This window comes from Scyliorhinus canicula, chromosome 14 (assembly GCF_902713615.1).
Source record: "Scyliorhinus canicula chromosome 14, sScyCan1.1, whole genome shotgun sequence".
Lineage (NCBI taxonomy): Eukaryota > Metazoa > Chordata > Chondrichthyes > Carcharhiniformes > Scyliorhinidae > Scyliorhinus > Scyliorhinus canicula.
The window spans coordinates 156,266,426-156,290,871 of record NC_052159.1 but is presented as its reverse complement, the minus strand read 5'-3'; the positions used below and the strand labels follow the sequence as shown (position 1 = coordinate 156,290,871).

At 48.0% G+C, this 24,446-nt stretch overlaps 1 protein-coding gene across 1 annotated transcript in view; it reads left to right on the top strand.

The window, feature by feature from the left end:
- The first annotated feature begins 10,287 nt into the window (after positions 1-10,287).
- Positions 10,288-24,446, top strand: part of tmtc4 (transmembrane O-mannosyltransferase targeting cadherins 4) — a 32,700-nt gene continuing 18,541 nt past the window's right edge. The window contains exons 1-9 of the mRNA XM_038818553.1: positions 10,288-10,359; positions 12,193-12,406; positions 13,203-13,318; positions 15,530-15,746; positions 16,378-16,465; positions 17,333-17,430; positions 17,689-17,781; positions 20,495-20,656; positions 22,215-22,417. Coding sequence (XP_038674481.1) covers positions 12,245-12,406; positions 13,203-13,318; positions 15,530-15,746; positions 16,378-16,465; positions 17,333-17,430; positions 17,689-17,781; positions 20,495-20,656; positions 22,215-22,417 — 1,139 coding nt within the window. The 5' untranslated portion in view covers positions 10,288-10,359; positions 12,193-12,244. The remainder of the gene's footprint in view (positions 10,360-12,192; positions 12,407-13,202; positions 13,319-15,529; positions 15,747-16,377; positions 16,466-17,332; positions 17,431-17,688; positions 17,782-20,494; positions 20,657-22,214; positions 22,418-24,446) is intronic.

Below are 24,446 nucleotides of genomic sequence, written 5' to 3'. Positions count from 1 at the left end.
AGCCGGTGCAGACTTGATGGGCCGAATGGCCTCCTTCTGCACTGTAAATTCTGTGATAATCTAAGAATAATTGTGGCTTTATTAAGCAGAGATGTGTGGCCTCCTGCAGCTTCTGCCAGAATGGGAGCAGCTCGGTGTGCACACACATTTATACTCAGCCTACTGGGCAGAGCCAGCAGGCAGGGATTTACCCCCGTACCTCTAGTACAGGAGCCTTACCGTACTACATCTGCTATACAGTTACTGCATTTACTGTACAGTCAGTGGTGACTACCACAGCAATAAACAGGAGGTGCCGATTTGTGGCCACTTTGCTTCTTTCCGGGTTGTGCGACTCTATAACTGGTGAAGGTGTTCTACCTGAGGAGCTGCAAAGGGGAAAGTGGTACATGTTATGAGCTTTACCACAGAGAGCTCTCCATTTAGATTTTTCACAATCTGGTCACCCTATTACAATCCCAGACCAGACCCCAACAGCGATGGGATCGTGGTCAGAAACCACAATATTTTATTTTAGTTTTGTAAGACTGGGAGGAAAGGATATCTACTCTAGGAGTGATTTCACAAAGAAATAGGGATGTCAGGGCAGCACGGTGGCGCAGTGGTTAGCATTGCTGCCTCAGGGTGCCGAGGTCCCAGGTTCAATCCCGGCTCTGGGTCACTGCCCGTGTGGAGTTTGCACATTCTCCCCCATGTCTGCGTGGGTCTCACCCCCACAACCCAAAGATGTGCAGGGTAGGTGGATTGGCCACGCTAAATTGCCTCTTAATTGATAAAAATGAATTGGGTACTCTAAATTTTTCTAAAAATCACTCAAGAAAATGGCTTACAATTACCCCTCAAACAATACTTTTCAATACAGTGAATACAATGCCCTTTTTTTTATAAATGTTTTTTATTGAGTTTTCATATTTTATATATGACAAATTACAAATTATTAGAGAGAAAAAAAGAAAACACAAAAATTTAACATGAATATTTACAGGTAAGCATCTTCATAACAACAATTGTGGCCGCCCCCTTTAGCCAGCATACATATTTTACATTCCCCAATATGGCCGAGGCACATGTTTATAGGCATTTATTTATAGTTTGGTTTTGGGCCTTGGCTTGCCATCAAACCCCCATAACGAGCCCGTTAACCCCCCCCCCCCCCCCCCGGCTACCTTCCCCCGATTCCCGTCCATTTTCCCCTGATTCTTGGCCACCCGACTATTCTTCCTCTTGTACGTTGGCCACAAACAGGTCCCGGGACAATTGCATGAATGGCTCCCACGTTCTATGGAAGCCGTCGTCTGACCCTCGGATGGCGAATTTGATTTTCTCCATTTGGAGAGATTCCGAGAGGTCGGACAGCCAGTCTGCAGCTCTGGGCGGTGCTGCTGACCGCCAGCCGAACAGGATTCTCCGGCGGGCGATCAGGGAGGCAAAGGCAAGGGCGTCCGCCCTCCTCCCCAGGAATAGATCTGACTGGTCTGAAACCCTGAAGACCGCCACTATCGGGCATGGCTCCACCCTCACCCCCACCACTTTGGACATAGCCTCGAAGAAGGCTGTCCAGTACTCCACAAGTCTGGGGCAAGACCAGAACATGTGGGCGTGGTTGGCCGGGCCTCTTTGGCACCGCTCACATCTGTCCTCCACCTCCGGGAAGAACCTACTCATACGGTTTCTCATTAAGTGGGCTCTATGTACCACTTTTAGTTGCGTCAGGCTGAGCCTTGCGCACGTGGAGGTGGAGTTGACCCTATGCAGTGCTTCGCTCCAGAGTCCCCACCCTATCTCCATCCCCAGGTCGTCCTCCCATTTCCTTCTTGTTGCGTCCAGTACGGTGTTGTCCCTATCTACCAGTCGGTCATACATGTCACTACAGTTCCCTTTCTCTAGGATACTTGCGTCCAGTAGGTCTTGCAGTAGTGTCTGTCGTGGCGGTTGTGGGTACGTCCTTGTCTCCTATCGTAGGAAGTTTTTGAGCTGCAGGTACCGTAGCTCGTTCCCCCCAGCTAGCTGAAATTTCTCTGTCAGTTCGTCCAGTGTTGCGATCCTGTCGTCCGTGTATAGGTCCCTGACTGTCAGTGTCCCCCCCGTCCTGCCTCCACCTTTTGAAGGTGGCGTCAGTCAGTGCTGGTTTGAACCTATGGTTGTTGCAGATGGGAGCCTTGTCCGACATATTGTTCAGGCCAAATTGCTGCCGCAGTTGGTTCCAGGATTGGAGGGTGGCTGTCACCACTGGGCTGCTGGAGTGTTTTTTGGGTGGGGATGGGAGTGCTGCCGTGGCGAGGGCCCGGAGGGAGGTTCCCATGCAGGAGGCCTCCTCCGCACGCACCCACTCGGCTTCTGGCTCCTGGATCCATCCCCTTACTCGCTCGGCTGTTGCCGCCCAGTGGTAGAATTGTAGATTCGGGAGGGCTAGCTACCCCCCCTGGATTTTGTTTTTTGTAGGACCTTCTTTGGGATCCTAGCATTTTTACCCCCCCCCCATACGAACGCCATGATAAGTTGTCCAGCGCTTTGAAAAAGGCCTTGGGGATGTAGATCGGAATGGATCTAAACAGGAAGAGGAACCTGGGCAGTACGTTCATTTTGATCGTCTGGACTCTTCCTGCGAGGGAGAGTGGGAGTGGAATACAATACCCTTAACTGCTATCTTTATTCGCACTCAAACAACAAGAATACCCATCTCAGCTCTCAATCCACTCTTAAATGCCATTAGCACTCAAGAATATGGGTTTTACAGAGATGTTCTTTGAGAAAGACATTTCTTGACACTTCTTTAAAGAAAAGATCTGACTCCTGTCAGACCCAAGCAGAAACTCTGGCCTATCTCTTAAGAAGCTGTTTCTGCTGGTTTGTTCGCCTTCCCAACCACACTGCTCTTCTGGCTGCAGACTTACCTTTTAACTGAACTGCAGGGAGCAAACTGCTTGACTTCTGGTCACAGCTTCATCTGCAACTTCACTGACCTGCTTTCTGCAAAATGCAGGATAGTTTAGCTCCACCCAGTAATGACATCATCTCACCAAGCTGAAATCCAATTAACTCCACAGGGAATCCCCTTAATCAAAACAATATTCCATTAGCCTAAGGTTTTTACCGTGCTTTGATTGCATGCCTGGCTCCCTAAAAGCTTTGTTGTCTTTCAAATTAGGATCTGTTTTTACACATGACTGCAGTAGTCATACACACACAAACCTAAGCTTTTAACCCTTACTGCACCACATGCATAAAAATACAATGGGCTGGATTCTCCGTTTCAGCGGCTAACTGAAACGGGGAACTCACGGGCGTTTTACGGTGCTAAATTCGGCGCCGTACCCTCACTGATTCCGGGACCGGTGAGGGGCTAGTAACGGCGCCGGGTGAAATTCCCGGACCCTGCGTGAAAAACGGCCATAAAATGGCCGATTCCATGGCTGTGCATGCGCATGGCAACGACCTACAGCGGTCGCGCTGTACAGCATGGCGCCGGCCGTGCGCGCAGACCACACGTCAGCCGCGTGTTCGAGAACTCGGCCCATCGGGGGCGGAGTATCAGAGGAGGGCCTTCCGATGACGGGCCAACCCCGTTTCAAAGTGCGCCGCGCGACGCAATGACGCCATTTTGGAGGGGACTCGAAAACTGGTGTCAAACCGGCGACTTGGCCGTTGGAACGGATTCTCCGCCCGATCGCTGATTACAATATCGGTGTCGGATAACGGAGAATTCCGCCCAATATATCTGAAATTCCGACATTCATCACACTCTGCTAATTCTAATCTAGAACAGACCCAAAAGGGGTCAGGCGTTATAATCACTTCCACCGGGGCAGCACGGTGGCCTAGTGGTTAGCACAACCGCCTCACGGCGCCGAGGTCCCAGGTTCGATCCCGGCTCTGGGTCACTGTCCGTGTGGAGTTTGCACATTCTCCCCGTGTCTGCGTGGGTTTCGCCCCCACAACCCAAAAATGTGCAGAGTAGGTGGATTGGCCACACTAAATTGCCCCTTAATTGGAAAAAATAATTGGGTAATCTAAATTTATAAAAAAAAAAAAAAAAATAATCACTTCCACCTGGGCAGCACGGTGGCCTAGTGGTTAGCACAGCCGCCTCACGGCGCCGAGGTCCCAGGTTCGATCCCGGCTCTGGGTCACTGTCCGTGTGGAGTTTGCACATTCTCCCCGTGTCTGTGTGGGTTTCGCCCCCACAATCCAAACAAAAATGTGCAGAGTAGGTGGATTGGCCACGCTAAATTGCCCCTTAATTGGAAAAAATAATTGGCTAATCTAAATTTTAAAAACAATAATCACTTCCACCTATAGAGTCTCTGTAATTCTTATTTTCCATTGTAATTATTTAACACTAAACACATCTGTAAACATGCGACTATCGCTTTACATTTTAGTTGAGATTCTAGTGGATCTCAAACAAGTTCAAACAACATCAAACAAAGGGCATTCTGAAATGCGTGGTTCAGTTGGAGCATGCAGGTGGCGCAAAGTATCATAGATAGGAGTTTTCGAGATGTGGTCACACCAAAGGTGCAGGCAGAGAGATGGGTGACCACCAGAAGGGGCAGGCAGTCAGTGCAGGAATCCCCTGTGGTTGACCACCTCTTGAACAGGTACACCCCTTGGGATACTGTTGGGGGGAATAGCCTTGTGGTGAATCACAGTAGTGTAATTCACACTGTATTACACATGTTGTACTATGTCTCTGTAAGCTCGGCACACGAGCAGTTGCGCTGCTCTGCCACTAGGGGGAGATGCACTGGGAGTGTACGGGAGTTTGTACTGGGCTCCACCGTTGGCTCCACCCACGGCTCCTCCCCCTAACCGGAAGTATAAAGGTTGATGCTGTGAGCCTGCCTGCCAGTTCATCTGGAGTTCACCTTGTCACAGGCAGGCTCTGTTGTAAGACGATTAAAACCACTGTTCACTTCTAACCACGTGTCGCGTGAATTGATGGTCTCATCAAGCCTATCTGGGGAAAACAGCAGCAGCCAGAGCAGTGGCACCATGGCTGGCTCTGATGTTCAGCAGGGAGGGTCAAAGCGCAGAAGAGCAATAGTCATAGGAGACTCTATAGTCAGGGGCACAGATAGGCGCTTCTGTGGATGTGAAAGAGACTCCAGGATGGTATGTTGCCTCCCTGATGCCAGGGTCCAGGATGTCTCTGAATGGGTAGCGGGCATCCTGAAGGGGGAGGGCAAACAGGCAGAGGTCGTTGTACATATTGGCACTAACGACATAGGCAGGAAGGGGCATGAGGTCCTGCAGCAGGAGTTCAGGGAGCTCGGCAGAAGGTTAAAAGACAGGACCTCTAGGGTTGTAATCTTGGATTACGCCCTGTGCCACGTGCCAGTGAGGCTAGAAATAGGAAGATAGAGCAACTAAACACATGGCTAAACAGTGTAGGAGGGAGGGTTTCTGTTATCTGGATCACTGGAAGCTCTTCCAGGGCAGGTGTGACCTGTATAAGAAGGACGGGTTGCATCTCAACTGGAGAGGCATAAATATCCTGGCCGCGAAGTTTGCTAATGTCACACGGGAGGGTTTAAACTAGTATGGCAGGGGGGTGGGCACCAGAGCAATAGGTCCGAAGGTGAAAGCATTGAGGGAGAATTAGGGAATAGGGCCAGCATGGCTCTGAGGCAGAGCAGACAGGGAGATGTTGCTGAACACAGCGGGTCTGGTGGCCTGAAGTGCATATGTTTTAATGCAAGAAGTATAACAGGTAAGGCAGATGAACTTAGAGTTTGGATTAGTACTTGGAACTATGATGTGTTGTTGCCATTACAGAGACCTGGTTGAGGGAAGGACAGGATTGGCAGCTAAACGTTCCAGGATTTAGATGGGGATGTAAAAGGGGTGGAGGAGTTGCGCTACTGGTTAGGGAGAATATCACAGCTGTACTGCAGGAGGACATCTCAGAGGGCAGCGAGGCTATATGGGTAGAGATCAGGAATAAGAAGGGTGCAGTCACAATGTTGGGGGTTTACTACAGGCCTCCCAACAGCCAGCGGGAGATAGAGGAGCAGATAGGTAGACAGATTTTGGAAAGGATTAAAAGCAACAGGGTTGTTGTGATGGGAGACTTTAACTTCCCCAATATTGACTGGGACTCACTTAGTGCTAGGGGCTTAGACGGGGCAGAGTTTGTAAGGAGCATCCAGGAGGGCTTCTTAAAACAATATGTAGATAGTCCAACTGGGGAAGGGGCTATACTGGACCTGATATTGGTGAATGAACCCGGCCAGGTGGTAGAAGTTTCAGTAGGGGAGCATTTCGGGAACAGTGACCACAATTCAGTAAGTTTTAAAGTGCTGTTGGACAAGGATAAGAGTGGACCTAGGGTGAATGTGCTAAATTGGGAGAAGGCTAATTATGAGGGGCATAGACAGAGTGGATGGTCAGAGACTTTTTCCCAGGGTAGAGGGGTCAATTACTAGGGAGAATAGGTTTAAGGTGCGAGGGGCAAGGTTTAGAGGAGATTATGAGGCAAGTTTTTTTACACAGAAGGAACTCGCTACCGGAGGAGGTGGTGGAAGCAGGGACGATAGTGACGTTTAAGAGGCATCTTATGTAAAATATGTATGCTGGCTAAAGGGGGCGGCCACAATTGTTGTTATGAAGATGCTTACCTGTAAAAATTCATGTTAAATTTTGTGTTTTCTTTTTTTCTCTCTAATAATTTGTAATTTGTCATATATAAAATATGAAAACTCAATAAAAAACATTTATAAAAAAAAAAGAGGCATCTTGACAAATACATGAATAGGATGGGAATAGAGGGATACGGACCTCTGATGTGTAGAAGATTTTAGTTTCGATGGGCAGCATGGTCGGTGCAGGCTTGGAGGGCCGAAGGGCCTGTTCCTGTGCTGTAGGCAGATTCACACAGCAAGTGGTTAGGGTCTGGAATGCACTGTCTGAGAGTGTGGTGGAGGCAGATTCACACAGCGAGTGGTTAGGGTCGGGAATGCACTGTCTGAGAGTGTGGTGGAGGCAGATTCACACAGCGAGTGGTTAGGATCAGGAATGCACTGTCTGAGAGTGTGGTGGAAGCAGATTCACACAGCGAGGGTTAGGGTCTGGAATGCACTGTCTGTGAGTGTGGTGGAAACAGATTCACACAGCGAGGGTTAGGGTCTGGAATGCACTGTCTGTGAGTGTGGTGGAGGCAGATTATGTTATATCTTTAGACTAACAGTACAAAAGAATAGATTGCTGTACGTTATGGGTTTGATGCAAGAATAACAGTGTTTATCGAATAGGTCTTCAGCGTCAAAGCTTAGGTACTAGACACCCTAAAACCCCGAGAAGTAGCCAATGATGTTGCGTAAGTCACATTACTCCATTCTTAAAGGGACATTTCGCGCAGCTGCAATAACCTCAATATATAAGATTCAATCGAGGCTTTCAAAACTAAATTGGATGAGTATCTGCTGATAACAAAGTGCAGGGCTACAGGGGAATAGACAGGGGAGTGGGACTGAGTGAGTTGCTCTTGCTGAAGCCAGCACAGACATGATGGAGAGAATGGCCTCCTTCACTACTGTAACAATTCAACAATTCTTTTCCATGATGCTGTCAAATATAGTCTGTGGGACCGTGCTCACCTGGATCCACCCTGTCCATTCTGACTCCATCCCTGTACCTGGCAGCTGGCTGGCATTGAACCTGACTGTTTGCAACTTTGGTGTCATATTCGATGCTGCGATGATCCTCCAACCAGGTATTCGTGCAAACACGAAGACTGCCTATTTCCACCTCCATAACATCGTCTGACTTCACCCTCAGCTTGTCTGCTGCTGAAACCCTCAGTTAAGATTATGTTTATTCGAGAATTGAAGATTCCAACACACTCCTCTAACATTTTTCCAGTTCTGAAAGTTGGCACTTGGATACGAAATTAGCTGAGAGACAGGAAACAGAGAGTACATGGTTGTTTCTCGGACTGGAGGAAGGTTTGCAGTGGAGTTCTCCAGGGTCAGTGTTGGGAACGTTGTTCTTCCTGATACATATTAATGACCGAGACTGTGGTGCGCAGGGCATGATTTCAAAATAGGAAAACAGGGGAGTGATGTGAAGATTGGAAGCATTGTCAACTGTGATGGGGAAAGTCTTCAAAAGGACATAGACATACTGGTGGATTGGGCAGACAAGTGGCAGATGAAGTTCAACGCAGATAAGTGTGAGGTGATTCATTTTGTCAGGAAGAATGTGGAGAGACAATAAAAAATACAGTGAGTGACTCTAAAGGAGGTGCAGGAACAAAGGGACCTTAGTCATTGTTGAGAGAGCAGTTAATAAAGCATGTAATATCCTCGGCTTAATCAATAGCAACATTGAGTACAGGAGTAAGGAGGTCATGTTTTAACTTGTGTAAGACACGAGTTAGGCTTCATCTGGAGACTGCATCCAACCTGAGGAAGGAGGTGAAAGCATTGGAGAGAGTGCAGAGGAGATTTACAAGAATTATTTCTGGGATAAAGAACCGTAGCTTTGAGGATAGATTGGAGAGGCTGGGTCTGTTTTCCCTGGAGAAATTAAAACTGAGAGGATACGTGATGGAGTTATTCAAGATCCTGAGGGATATGGAGAGGGTTAATAGTGAGAAACTGCTCCCACTCAAGAGAGCATCAAAAACTAGAGACACTGATTCAAGATGATGGGCAAAAGGAGTAGAAGAGATGTGAAAAAAAATTGTTTTCTAAATGGGGAAATGCTTCGGAAATTAGAAGCACAAAGGGACTTTGGGAGTCCTTGTTCATGATTCCCTTAAGGTTAATGCGCAAGTTCAGTCGGCAGTTAGGAAGGCAAATGCAATGTTAGCATTCATGTCGAGAGGGTTAGAATACAAGGCCAGGGATGTACTCCTGAGGCTGTATAAGGCTCCGGTCAGACCCCATTTGGAGTATTGTGAGCAGAATTGTGCCCCGTATCTAAGGAAGGATGTGCTGGCCTTGGAAAGGGTCCAGAGGAGGTTCACAAGAATGATCCTTGGAATGAAGAACTTGTCGTATGAGGAACGTTTGAGGACTCTGGGTCTGTACTCGTTGGAGTTTAGAAGGATGAGAGGGGATCTTTTTGAAACTTACAGGATACAGCAAGGCCTGGATAGAGTGGATGTGGAGAGGATGTTTCTATGTGTAGGAAAAACTAGAACCAGAGGACACAATCTCAGACTAAAGGGACAATCCTTTAAAACAGAAATGAGGAGGAATTTCTTCAGCCAGTGGGTGGTGAATCTGTGGAACTCCTTGCCGCAGAAGGCTGTGGAGGCCAAATCACTGAGCGTCTTTAAGACTGAGATAGATAGGTTCTTCATTAATAAGGGGATGGGGCGTTATGGGGAGAAGGCAGGTGAATGGGGATGAGAAAAATATCAGCCATGATTGAATGGTGGAGCAGACTCGATGGGCCGAGTGGCCTAACTCTGCTCCTATGTCTTATGTTTCACCCATAGGTGGTTGGAGTCTGGAATGAACATCCTGACAGGGCGATGATGGAGGCAGGTTGGATTGAGGTGTTCAAAAGGGAATTGGAAAGCGATCTGAAAAGAATGTGAAGGGTTATGGGGGTACGGCAGGGGAGGGGGACTGGGTAGAATGCCCCTTAATTGGGAAAAAAAGAATTGGGTACTCTTTAAAAAAAATTTTTACAAGTCATACGGAGGCAGAAGGAGGCCATTCTGCCTTTCGAGTCCATGCCAGCTCTCTGCGGATAGCAATCCAGTCAGTCCCATTCATTCCCCCCTCTATTCCCGTAGCTCTGCTGGTTTATTTCCCTCGGGTACCCCCAATCTTGTTTTGAAACCATTGATCATCTCCGCCTCCGCCACCCTGGTAGACAAGTGAGCTCCCGGTCAGTACCACTCACTGCGGAAAAATGCTCCTCTTCGCAAACCCACCCTCGCCTAAATTCTTAAATTCCCGTCCCGCCAGTCGTGTCGCACCTGTGGACAGGTTGCAGTTTCTGCATTGTCTATCTATCTTATCCAAAGCTGTCTGGGTCTTGTCTTAAACCTGTGCCTCAGCGGTCAAAATGGGGAAAAAATAAATGTTTTTTTTTTCAAGATGCTTCAAAAGGCAACTTTTTAAAATTGTTTTGCATTTTTAACCTCTGTGCTTTGCCCCTTTGTGCTTGTCCCCCTGCACCCCGGCCTGAAGTTGGCTGCAGCTCTGGGCTGCACCTGGAGGGTTTGATTGACAGCTCCGGCCCTCCCGGGACCCGCGCATGCGCGCTTGCCCCATCTCCTCTCCCCACCTCCCGCGCCGGAAGTGGGTCCCACACCGGACGTCGTCCCCCCGGCCGCGGGCCCGCCTTTCGGTTCCGCCGGGTGGACAGCCGGTTCCGGGGCCGCGGACACTTTGGGAGGTAAAACAAAAACCCCACAAATTACCCCCAAAAAGGTCAATAATAAAGCAGCTTTCCCGCTGAGCCTGTCCTGAGGCCGGGGGGCAGAGAGAATTCCACTGCAGCGCTGGGAAAAACACTTCTGTGGGTTTATTTGGGGTTTAAAGGGATTTATTTCCAGTTTAAATGGATTATTTTTAGCAGAGTGAAGATATTTACCATCCAGAGGCTTTCTATTGAAGTTGGTCAATTCTATCCTGAGAGGGTGGCACAGCGGTCAGCACTGCGCCCACAGTGCCAGGGACCCACGGTCAGCTCAGTGGTCAGCTCAGTGCCAGGGACCCACGGTCAGCACAGTGGTCAGCACTGCGGCCACAGTGCCAGGGACCCACAGTCAGCACTGCGGCCACAGTGCCACGGACACCCGGTCAGCACAGTGGTCAGCACTGCGGCCACAGTGCCAGGGACCCACGGTCAGGACTGCGGCCACAGTGCCAGGGACCCCCGGTCAGCTCTGCGGCCTCAGTTCCAGGGACCCCCGGTCAGCACAGTGGTCAGCACTGCAGTCACAGTGCCAGGGACAGTCAGCACAGTGGTCAGCACTGCGGCCACAGTGCCAGGGACCCACGGTCAGCTCAGTGCCAGGGACCCACGGTCAGCACAGTGGTCAGCACTGCGGCCTCAGTGCCAGGGACCCACGGTCAGCTCAGTGGCCTCAGTGCCAGGGACCCCCTGGTCAGCACAGTGGTCAGCACTGTGGCCACAGTGCCAGGGACCCCCGGTCAGCACAGTGGTCAGCACTGCGGCCTCACAGCACCAGGGACGGACCCAGGTGCGATTCCGGTCCATGTGACAGTCTGTGTGGAGTTTGCACGTCATCCCCACGTCTGCGTGGGGTGCTCCTGGTAGGGTCAGTGCAGACTCAATGGGCCGAACGGCCTCCTTCTGCCCTGTCGGGAGAATGTGCAGACTCTGCACAGACAGTGACCCAAGCCGGGAATCGAACCTGGGACCCTGGTGCTGTGAAGCAACAGTGCTAACCATTGTGCTACCGTGCCGCCCATTTGGCGATGTCTACTGGGCCAGTGAATTTCCCTTTGCTTTTTTTGAGCGGCACCGTGGGATCTTTGTCCATCTCGCCTCAGTCTGTCATCTCATGTGGAAGACGGCACCTCCAACTGTGCAGCACTCACTCCGAACTGCGCTGGGAGTGTCATCCTAGATTTTGTGCTCAAATCTCCGGAGTGGAACTTGAAAATTCAATTTTCAGCCCCCCCCCAACCCCCCGTGGTCTCCCCTCCGGTAAGAGGGGACCTCTTGGAGTGAAGCTCGTGTTGCTACGCTTAATAAACTACCCAATTTTCATGTATGTGCGAGCCCAGATATTTGACGATTGGAATGCTTTCATTGTGTCAGGACCTAAAGGCAAAGACTGATCATAGGAGTTGCCAACCCTCCAGGATTGTCCTGCAGTTTGCATCAATTGAAGGCCAATCGCCAGGGCACTGATGTGAGCAACAAATCCCGGAGAAAAATCATCCAGAAGTAAAATATTTTCATTTAAGTTTTCCTTGAACATTTTCCTTTATCATTTATAAAAATATTTGCAGTGGAAGAACGGAAGGCACTTTGACTGACAGTCAAAAATCATCCACTCGGGTGGGAAGGAGTTGCGTTGTGAGGACTGACAACGTTTCAAGTCATAAAAACCCCCCAGGATAACCAGAGATGGCAACTGGGCATATCTGTTCAATGGTGCAGTCGGCCCATGGTTTTTATTTTTTGTCCCATAAAAATGGTATTCCTGAAGTTTTCCAGAGATGTATTATCTTGGTCTTGTGCTTCTCATCCTAGGTTATGGACAGGCGAATCCCAGAGTTCTGGGTATGGTGCGTGGTTTAGCACAATGTTGCAGTCTGATCGGAGTTTGGACAACACCTTACCAGTGCCCCAGCTCCCCCAGCATTGGGCAAGGACTATCATTGGTGCACTGGCCCTTCTGTGCTTTGGCATCAGTTACGATGGAGATTTTGTCTTTGATGACTCAGAAGCCATTATCAACAACAAGGTGTGTGGTTTTTGCATTTCAAATTGGCAGGCGCTTAATGCAAATTTCTGGATTATTATAATAACGTGAACACGGCGAATGTAAAGTGCTGTTGATACTAATGGTTCACTTGGATTTGCTGCAGGTTCACTCCAGAGAAGTTATACCAAAATTGTATTGAACTTTGGCTGCACCGCACAGTTGGAAAACTCTGGTTGCCTTGTTACGAAAAGGTTAAAGAGACACTGGAAAAGTTGCAAAACTATTTTGCACGGGTGGTACCAGAAATGTGAGGGTCTCTCTATCAGGAGAATGCGGAGAGGCTGAGCCTCTTTTCAGTTGAAAGAAGAAAGCTGAGGGATGACCGATCGGACATATTTAGAATAACAGAGGGTTTAGATAGAGTGGAGACAGAGACATTCTGAATTCTCCCTCTGTGTATCCGAACAGGCGCCGGAGTGTGGCGACTAGGGGATTTTCCCAGTAACTTCATTGCAGTGCTAACGTAAGCCTACTTGTGACAATAAAGATTATTATATTAATGGTAGAGGCAGGTGAAGCAAGAAAGAGAGGTTTGGGAGATCCGTAGACAGCATCCAGCTGAAGGCACAGCCCCCCTGCGGTGGAACGATTAAAATCGGCGAGGTGAGTCCAGCATTGAGATCTCGGAGGATGGTGGGGCTGGAGTAGGTCACAGAGATAGGGGTGAGCGGGGCCTTGGAATGAGCGTGGTGGAGAAGCAAGTCAAGCATTTATGTTTTTTTTTAAAAAGAGAAATTTGCATCAATTAACTTGTGGTATTTCCTTCATGTGTCAGGATCTTCGGCCGGAGACGTCACTTGGCAACCTTTGGGAACACGACTTCTGGGGTTCTAACCTGATCAGCAACACCAGTCACAAGTCCTACCGACCATTCACGGTGCTTACGTTCCGGTGAGACTGGGTGTTATGGTGAAAGATTATTTTTATACTGTAATGTTTACATGTTATTTGCAACATGTAACAAGTACCTATCCCCCTACCAGGCAAGCACGGTTTCATTTTAAGCCAGTTATTCTGTATATTGAAGTTGATGGAAATGAGCCAATTCTCTCTTGCATGAATTCTGGTGTTTGGAAGGCACAGGTTATTGGGGGTGGGGGCACGGTGGCACAGCGGTTAGCACTGCTGCCTCACGCAGCCAAGAACCCGGGTTCGACCCCGGCCCTGGGTCACTGTCCGTGTGGAGTTTGCATATTCTCCCCGTGTCTGCGTGGGTTTCACCCCCACAACCCAAAGATGTGCAGGGCAGGTGGATTGGCCACGCTAAACTGCCCCTTAATTGGAATTTCTTTGAAGAAAAGTATTGGGTTAACGAGTATAACTAAAGGTGTATGCAAGCATAGAAATCATCAAAACATTCACAAATGGTTGTTTATCCTTTTTAAGTACATTCACTGTTTTATTTTTAAAATATTTTGTTCCAAACATCTTCAAAAGACACCCACAAAACACCAACAAAATATGGTCCATACAGTTGGCTCAATTTCCCCCCCCCTTTTATTTATAAATTTAGAGTACCCAATTAATTTTTTCCAATTTAGGGGCAATTTAGCGTGGCCAAGCCACCCACCCTGCACATCTTTGGGTTGTGGGGGTGAGACCACAGGGACAGTGACCCAGGGCCGGGATCGAACCTGGGTCCTCAGTGCCGCAGCCCCAGTGCTAACCACTACACCACATGCCACCCTTCCCCCCTTTTAATCCCCAGCCACCCCCCAGCGACAAATAAATCCTCAAACAGGGATAGAAGCAGCCTCCACTGCACTACAAACCCCTCCTCCCATCCCCTGGGGGGAAACTTCATTCTCTCCAACCTGAGGAACTCGTATAGGACCCCCACCCTCGCCATGATCCCCGCTGGCGCTGCCGACCTCCTCTTTAAGAGAATCCATCACCGGGGCAGTCAGAGAGGCAAAGGTCACTACATCGGCCCCCTTCCCCTCCTGTACCCCCAGCATCTCCAACACCCCAAACCCGCACCGTGGAGTCCGGCTGCACCCCCACAATCCCCGACAGACTCTCGGACACCATCCCCCAGAAACTCTACAATTCTGTACACCTGCAGAACATGTGGGAATGGTTCGCCGGCCCCTCCCTCATTTCCCGCACATATCCGCCACTCCCGGGAAGAAACCACTCATCCGGGCCCCGAGTCGTATGGGCCCTATGCACCCACCTTGAACTGTATGAGGCTCATCCTTGCGCAGGAGGAGGTTGAGTTGACTCGGTGCACTGCTTCACTCCAAACCCCCCACCCCAACTCCAACCCCAACTCCTCCTCCCATTTCCACTTAATCTCTTTCACTAACCATCCATATAGTACATTCACTGTTTCCGTGAATTTGGCTGCCTGTCAGGTTTCAGCCAGCAAGGTTCCATAAAAAGCAGATTAAATTTTGATTACTACTTGCCAACAAATCATTAAGATTGTTTGGTCGGGCAGTATGGTGGCACAGTGGGTTAGCCCTGCTGCCTCACGGCACTGAGGTCCCAGGTTCGATCCCGGCTCTGGGTCACTGTCCGTGTGGAGTTTGCACATTCTCCCTGTGTCTGCGTGGGTTTCGCCCCCACAACCCAAAGATTGTTGATTGAATACGCTAAATTGCCCCTTAATTGGAAAGGATGAATTGGGTACTCTAAATTTATATTAAAAAAAAGATTGTTTGGTTTAATTAAAATAATTCCGTGAATGGATGGGTTAATATGTCAGCAAGCAAAACTAAATTAAACAAAAATCCTAATTTTCAGTGTGAAGGCAGCTAAAAACTATCGTCCTAGCAGTACTGTCTGAACAAGTGCCATCTAATAGTGTGCATAACCTCTGTCGTTATAGTGCAGAGTGTGGAATAAATAAGGACGTTCTTATGGTTGTAGTTGAAGGCTTTCATTCTGATGGTGTGGACAATGACATTGTTTTCTATGCTGCGGTAGTGTCCGGTTTATTACAGAATATTGCCACTGTTGTATTGTAGGATATTACCACGCATCGTTTACCTCTCCTATCGTACAAGAGCACAGTGTAAAATACAGGGCAGTACGCAATTTGTACCTTCATTAAATTCATGTTTCATTTACGATCTGCCGCATATCCATCTCTCTCAGGTTGAACTACTTGATAGCTGGAGGATTGTACCCGGTTGGATTTCACGTGGTCAACATTGTACTTCACAGCGTGATTTCTGTCATGACCCTCGATGTGTTCTCAGTGCTTCTAGGTGGTCTCGAGCATGATGAGAAAGGGAGGCAGCTCAACAGGGCGCCAAAAGCATCATTTCTAGCTGCCCTGCTCTTTGCTGTGCATCCGATACACACAGAGAGCGTAAGTAAATTATTTCAAGGTGGGCTTAAGACTGATTGAAAGTTTGTGGACGTTCAAGAGTGTCATCCCTTTAAATCAGCGGTTCAGTCCAATTTTTCCACGTCCACCTTTTGTATTGCATGTTTCAGGCAAGCGGTTGGGTGATTTGAGTTGGAGGAGAGTCTGAATCTCCTATGCCATCCAGCATGATCGCTAATTTTACATTTACAACAACAACTTGCTTTCATATAGCACCTCTAACATGGTTAAATAGCCAAAGGTGCTTTGCAGGTTGGTCATCAGCCATATTTTGACACTGAGCGAGAGGCCAGTGTCGGTGGAGTGTGGAGGTCACGGGGGGATTGTAAGGTGGGGAGGGGAGGAGGTTACACTGACAGTGAGGTAACAAGGCCACATAGGAATATGAACACCAAGATGAGAATTTTAAAATCGAGGTGTTGCTGGACTGGGTGTTTCTGTTGGCCAGCGAGAGCAGGGCTATGGGTTAACTTGGTGTGAGTTAGGATTTGGGTGAGTTTCTTTATGGGGAACAGGAGGTGGAAGGCTGTCCAGGAGAGCAGGAACTGTGCATTAATTACCATAAGATAATGTTAGCACTCACTAGACTTTGTGTTTTTTATTTGTTTTGCAGGTTGCTGGGATTGTTGGCAGGGCAGATCTCCTCTGTGCTCTGTTCTTTCTGTTGTCTTTCATCAGCTATTGTAAAGCGTTCAGAAAATGTACGTATGAATGTTCCGAGACTGTGTGTGTTCTGGAATATGCGCACCGCCTAACACACACACACACACACACACACACCCACACCCACCCCCCCGTTAGCAGAGATACCAGTGAAGGAAACACTGGCGACAACTTCAACAATAATGTCAGGCAGAAAGCTCATGGGATTGGATGGAAATGCTGCCTTTTGCAGACCTTCCAGTATTAATATCTGTTAATAGAGCATAAGATTGGACAGGGAGCAATTTGCAACATTTTACTCTGTTAAAGAAGTCGGTGGGTATTACAGCCTTGCTCTTTATTTATTTTTCATGGGATGGTGACATTACTGATTAGGCCATTTATTACCTGTCCCTAATTGCCTTCGAAAAGGTGGTGCTGACCCTCCTTCTGTTAGTACTGTTAGGGAATGAGTTCCAGGGTTTTGACCCAGCGACAGTGAAGAAATGACAATAGTCAGGATGGGAAGTGGCTTGGAGGGGTATTTCCAGGTAGTGGTGTTCCCATACACCTACTGCCCTTGTCCTTTTAGGTGTAGTGGTCGTGGGTTTGGAAGGTGCCCTCCGTGGGGGTCTCTGTGAGTTGCTGCAGTGCATCTTGTGGACGATACAAACGGCATCAGGGGTGGAGGGAGTGAATGTTTGTGGATGGGCTACCAATCAAGCAGGGCTGTTTTGACCTGGATGGTGGCGAGCATCTTGTGTGTAGTTGGAGCTGCACTCATCCAGGCAAGTGGAGAGTATTCCATCACACTCCTGACTTGTGCCTTGTCGCGAGGTAGCTGTATCAGTAAGGGTGTTACTTTTACGGTGCTGTTACCAACTACATCAAAATTAAGCCCAGTTATTGCATTGTCTCTTTTTCAGATGATGCAGAAGGAGAGTTCTCCTTTCACTGGATTTTTGCCAGCTTGTTGCTTTGTGCCGTAGCGATGCTTTGCAAGGAACAGGGTATCACAGTGCTGGTGAGACACGTCATCCTTACGAAGTTGGGAAGATACAGTTTTGTGCTTTGCTGGCCTTCAGTGTGTTTGGGGGTTTACTGGCTGAATGTGGATTTTCCTGTAGTTATACAAGAGGAGTCACACGGACTCGATGTTAAATCGGTTTCTCTCACCACAGACGCTGCCAGAGTTTTTCCAGCACTTTGCTTTTAGTTCAGAATTACTGTATTATTTGTAGTATTTTATTTATTATTTACAGTCTCGTTTGTCTATGCTTAGGGTGTGAATGCAGTCTTTGATGCCCTTGTGATCTGCAAAATGGATATCCTGCAGCTAGGCGCCGCTCTGTTGCGAAAAGACACAAGGTCTGAGGTACAACTATGACTTTGGAATATTATTCCCTTAGATTTATTTCCTATTAGACCCTGTGCTAAACTTTTTTAATATAAATTTATAGAGTACCCAATTATTTTTTTCCAATTAAGGGGCAATTTAGCGTGGCCCATCCACCTAGCCTGCACATCTTTGGGTTGTGGGGGCAAAACCCACGCAGACACGGGGAGAATGTGCAAACTCCACACAGACCCGAGGCCATGATCGAACCTGGGTCATGGCAGCAGTGCTAACCACTGGGCCAGCGTGCCGCCCGGCCCTAAGCAAAACTTATCCCTCGTTGGTGAACCTGTGGAACTCTTTGCCGCAGAAGGCTGTGGGGGCCAAATCACTGAGTGTCTTTAAGATAGAGATCGATAGGTTCTTGAGTGATAAGGGGATCAGGGGTTATGGGGAGAAGGCAGGAGAATGGGGATGAGAAAAATATCAACCATGATTGAATGGCGGAGCATTCTTGACGGGCCGAGTGGCCTAATTCTGCTCCTATGTCTTATGTGATTTCAACTCCCTCCGTGGCCCCACTGCTCCCTAAACCTGTCATCTCCAGTCCCACAACCCTCCAAGATCTCTGCATTCCTCCCGTTCTGGCCGTTTGAGCGTCCCCAATTTTAGTTGTTTTGCTGTTGTCAGCCGAGCGTTTTGTTGCATGGACTCTCGGCTGTGTACTTCCCTCCCTAAACCTCACCCCTTATCTTTGCTATAAATTCTATGTCGCAATGTTAATACTTTATATTTAAGAAAAGAATCGTGTTATGAAAGCGTATTTTGTGAGGCGTTGTTTATGTGGAAAGAAAATTCAGAATATTTGGAATGCTTCATCAGCCGTCATTGATGTTTTTGTTACCTCTGGACTCAATTATTTCAAAAAACCGCTGCCGGTGTTTTAATTCACAGCAAGTCCCATCCACCTATCACTCCTGTCTTAGAATCATAGAATTTACAGTGCAGAAGGAGGCCATTCGGCCCATCATGTCTGCACCGGCCCTTGGAAAGAGCACTCAACTTAAGCCCACACCTCCACCCCATCCTCATAACTCAGTAACCCCACCCAACCTTATTGGACACGAAGGGCAATTTATCATGGCCAATCCACCTCACCTGCACGTCTTTGGACTGTGGGAGGAAACCGGAGCACCCGGAGGAAACCCACGCAGACACGGGCAGAACGTGCAGACTCCGCACAGACAGTGACCCAAGCCGGGAATCGAACCTGGGACCGTGGAGCTGTGAAGCAACCTTGCTAGCCACTGTGCTGCCCTTAGCCTCCATAGCCTGTCTTAATCTCCATTGGCCCCTGGTCAAGCAGTGTCTTGAGTTTAAAGTTCTCACCCTTGTGCTACGGTCCCAGGCCAGACCCCAGTATACATTAGGCAACTGGACCAGAGGCCCCAACAATTTTTCAATTTGTAAACTGGGAGGAAAGGATGCTTCACACCCCCCCCCCCCCCCCCCCCCCCCAAAGGAGTAATTCCACTGACAAACAGGGATTTTAAAAAACTATTAAAACAAATTTAATCCTTAACCACAGGACCAAATGCATTAACATCACAGATAATAACTTATACTTAAAGTTAAACCATTCCATAACAGTAAAAGGAAACACTTTAACTTCTAATTCTCTCTCTCCAATTAAGCAAAGTCCATTTCAGGGCAAAAGCCACTTGGAAATAAAGTTAGCAAACACAGGGATTCCTGTGTCCTCTGTGTAGAGGGTTGCTTTCACCAAAAGAAAGAAACCCTTTCCAGGCACAACCTGCAAGTCCTTCTATCTTTTTCAGACTAGAAAAAAGTGCCTGCTACAGACCTGGCTCCTCCCATTATTTACATAATCTCTATCCCATCTCACTAAGGCGAAACACAACCCATCAATTATCTAAACCCCAGGGAACCTTATTTCTATAAGCAAAAGTCCATAAGCCCTACAGAGGCAAACAACTAAATGGTTATAATCAATGATTATCCCACTTATACAACATCTTAATTGCATCCTTTGCAGACACACCGTCTACCTGTTTGTTAAACTAGGATTTATAAAAATATTACTGCAACAGATATATAATATAATATATATAACAATTTTCTACATACATTACACGTTTTCAAATACCTCCATGGCCTCACACCTCCCTATCTCTGATCGCCTCCAGCCCCACCCCCCTCTGAGATACCTGGGGCTGGATCCTCCGCCCTGCCACGCCACATTTCCATTTCACCCCGCCGGTGGGGTGCTCCGTTACGCCGACCGGTCAATGGGGCTTCCCATTGTGGGGCTGCCCACGCGATCGGGAAAGCCCCCAGGCTGCCGGCAAAACGGAGAATCCCGGATGCGGAGAATCCAGCCCCTGAACTCCAATTCTAGCTTCTTATGCACCCCCAATTTACAAAGCTGCACTATAGATGACGGTGTCTTCAGCTGCTTAGTCCTCCCCCCCCAAGCTCTGGAATATCGCTCCCTAAACCCCTCCACAGCACTTTAAGACACTGCTTAAAACCTACCTCTTTGACCAAGCTTTTAGTTATCTGACCTAACCCCACCTTATGTGGCTTGGTGTTACTCACTGTTTTATCATTTTCCTGTGAAGTGCCTTGGGACATTTCGTTATGTTGAAGGCGCTATATAAATATAACTTGTTGAAATATTTGCTGCGCTGCTTTCTCTTATTTTTCTGTTTCCTTTTTGCCTGATTCTCAGAATTCCCTACTGTGGAAAAGAGGATTTTTCACCCGAATTCTGCTGGTGGCATCCGGCGGGATTGCCCTGCTGTATGGCCGCTGGCGGATCATGGGTACGGGGCCCCCGGCTTTCACTGAAGTGGATAACCCAGCATCGTTTGCGGACAGCGCTCTCGTGCGGGTAAGCTGCTCGTGCTGCCTACAGTGGGAACTCTCAGCATTTTTAGAATCCAAAGTTAAATGGTTCACAAACCTCTGCTGTTAAATTTTAAGAATGCTTTTGTTCGGAATATGTACTTGTATTATATCGAACCTGCAGCGCAGTAAAGTTCAGTTTGGCCCTCTACTCCCTGCTGGGGTTTATGTTCCACTTGAGCCTATTACAATCAGACCAGGTCCCAACATTTGCTATGATACCGGACACGAACCCCAATCACTTTTTAAAAATGTACAAAACTGTGAGGAAAGGGTACATCGCTCCAGGAGCAAATCCACGCAGAAGTAGGGATATGGTATATTAAAACAAACTTTATCATTAACACAATATTAAACTACCTTTAACAGCACCGAAATACAGCTTATAATTACCAGTTAAACAATGCTTTACAATATTGATACCTTCTTTATCTCCAATCTAGCAAAACCTATCACAGGTCAAAACCCACTTTTAAATAAAGTTAGCAAACACAGGATTACATGTCAGCTTCTGGTTAAAAAGATCTTTTGAAAGACAGCTTGGAGAGAGAGAGAGATCTGTCGGATTTATAGTGAATCTCTGACAGCCTTCTGAAGAAACTGTTGTTCGGCTCACAACGTCCAGAGACCTAACTGCCACAGACCTGGCCCCTCCCTTTACGACATAATTACCTCAGTTTAAACACAATGGACGCGATCCAGTGGCCACCTACGCCAGAAAATCAGCTCGCCACGGTGCAGCGTGGCTGATAGAAGCCGGGAGACCCTGCTCCCGGGATCCATCCGGCTCGCACCGCTGCGCGAGACGAGAGTGATCTTGCCAGACGATGCAGTTTAAGTCCTGCCCATTGTGGGCGGGATCACTTTTTGGCAAATCTGCATATTAAAGCGAGTCTCACTTTAATGTGCATCCTTCGCAGAGTAAAAAAGGAGAACCTGTTTCTGCTGGCAGGAAGAAAAGTGGCAAAGAAAAATGGGGTAAATTTTATATGCAGCAGGTTGCTATGATCCGGATGGCGCTGCCTGACAGGGCAGGAGGTAAAGTAAACTTCAAAATGGGGAATTGGATATAAACTTGACCAGGGAAATATTTGCAGGGCTATGGGGAAAGGGCAGGGTTAGTGGAACCAACGTGGCTAATCTGACTTTGGCCTCAACCCGACAGACCACCTACCTCCCCGATCGCCTTTGACCTCCTGACATAGAAGATAGGAGCAGGAGGAGGCCTATTGGCCCTTGATGGGGCAATGGGCCTCGTCCTGTGCTGTTCACAGCTATGGTCGGTGTTCCTTATGAGTACCAATTGTCTGGGTTTCCATCACTTCCGACCACCATCAGTACCAAGATCATGAGATGTTGCAGGTTTTCCCAGTGTCATTCCAATATATAAAACGTGAAGGAATGGCTTCAGACGTTACACTGGTTGAGGTGGTCTTGTTTCTGTCGTGAAACATCACTTCTGTTGTACAGTACAACTGAGGTTAATTAGCACCGCTTTTGTCGAAGTTATAAACTGATTTTCTTGTTTTATTTTGTTTTATCAGGCTATTAATTATAATTACTACTACTCTCTGAACACATGGCTATTAGTCTGTCCCTGGTGGCTGTGCTTTGATTGGTCAATGGGCTGTTTACCGCTGATTAAATCGATCGGTGACATTAGAATATTTGCCCCTCTCGTACTTTGGTTCTTCCTCATCGGGATCATATGTCAAGCTTTATGCTCCACAAACACAGATGAAAGAAGGTAAAGCTTTTGGTGTTGATAAATACTCGCCGTTACCAAATGCAGATGAAGGGGAAACTCCTTTAAAGGGATCTGTACGGGTCGATGTTGGGAGGATGTTAACACCTGACTGGGGGAGGGTGGGGGCGCACAGTGGCACAATTGATTAGCACTGCTGCCTCACATAGCCGGGGACCCGGGTTCAATTCCAGCCTTACAGAATCATAGAATTTACGTGCAGACTCCACACAGATAGTGACCCAGCGGGGAATCAAACGTTGGACCCTGGAACTGTGAAGCAACTGTGCTAACCACTGTGCTACCCAGCCTTGGGTGACTGTCAATGTGGAGTTTGCATTTTCTCTCCGTGTCTGCGTGGGTTTCCTCCGGGTGCTCCGGTTTCCTCCCACAGCCCAAAGATGTGCAGGTTAGGTGTGGTTATGGGGTAGGGTGTTCCCTCAGAGGATTGGTGCAGACTTGATGGGCCCAATGGCCTCCTGCACCTGAGGAATTCTACGGTTCTAAAATGCTTTTCTTATTTTAGTTCCCTTTTTAAAAAATTATTTTAGAAGAGAAAATCCCAGATGGTGTGACGAGAGAAGGTGGGATTAATCTATTTGAGGAGAGGTTTGATAGAGGTTTTGAAATTTATGAAAGGCTTTGATAAGCGTAAATCCGGGGAAACTGTTTCCAATGGCAGGGGAGTTGATAACCAGAGAGACACGGATCGAAGATAATTGACACAAGAACCAGAGTGGAGTGGGGGCGGGGGGGGGAGGGGGGTAGATGTGGATTTCTAGTTGTAACGCACCCAGTCATTGTGACCTGGAATGTGCTTCCTTAAGGACATTGGAATCAGATTCAGTCGCAACTTTCAAAAGGGCAACTTTCAAAAGTTGGATGGTTCGCAGGTCTGGGGTGAGAGAGCGCTCAAGTGAGACTAATTGAATAGCTCATTGAAGGAAGTGACACAGGCACGATGGGCTGATTCATCCTCTGTATGAGTCCCCTCCAGAGGAAGGGAGGGCCGGGTGGCTGCTTTTAAGACAAATGTTGGTGACATTCCTCAGCTAAGTTACTGGGTAGCAGCGTCCTGGATCAATTCATAACGCAATCTTCGTTATGGCTTGAGTGACTCTTCCAGCGAATGTGTTTGAATGAAGAAATACTTTGGGGGCAGGAGGAGGCAACATTATTATCTTTCATTTGGTCCACATGTTATCTGATACACGATCCACCATATTGGATTTCATAGCCAGAGAACATCCATTCGGATGACATATCTAATGTGTCCATTGCCGGTAGACGTCCATTGATTTGAATAGGAATCTATATCCGTTTGAAGAAATAATTGCATAAAACATCCAGCACAGAAACAGGCCATTCGACCCAACTAGCCCATGATGGTCCTTATGCTCCATGCAAGACACCTCCTGCATCTCTTCATTCCACCCTATTAACATTTCCACCTGTTCCTTTCTCCCTCACGTTTATCCCATTTCCCCTTAAATATTCTATTGTTCACTTCGACCACTGTCTCTGGTAGTCAGCCCCACATTCTCACCTCTCAGTCATGCCATTTCCCCCGAATACCAGTCCAATAATCTTTTTTTCCCTTCATGTGTTTATTTTTTGGACATAGAATTTACAGTGCAGAAGGAGGCCATTCGGCCCATCGAGTCTGCACCGGCTCTTGGAAAGAGCACCCTACCCAAGGTCAACACCTCCACCCTATCCCCATAACCCAGTAACCCCACCCAACACTACGGGCAATTTTGGACACTAAGGGCAATTTAGCATGGCCAATCCACCTAACCTGCACATCTTTGGACTGTGGGAGGAAACCGGAGCACCCGGAGGAAACCCACACACGCACACACGGGGAGGATGTGCAAACTCGGCACAGAAAGTGACCCAAGCCGGAATCGAACCTGGGACCCTGGAGCTGTGAAGCAATTGTGCTATCCACAATGCTACCGTGCTGACCTGATTGACACTACACCCCTGTATGCTTCACCCGATGCCGGGGTTTATGGAGTTATATTGTGCA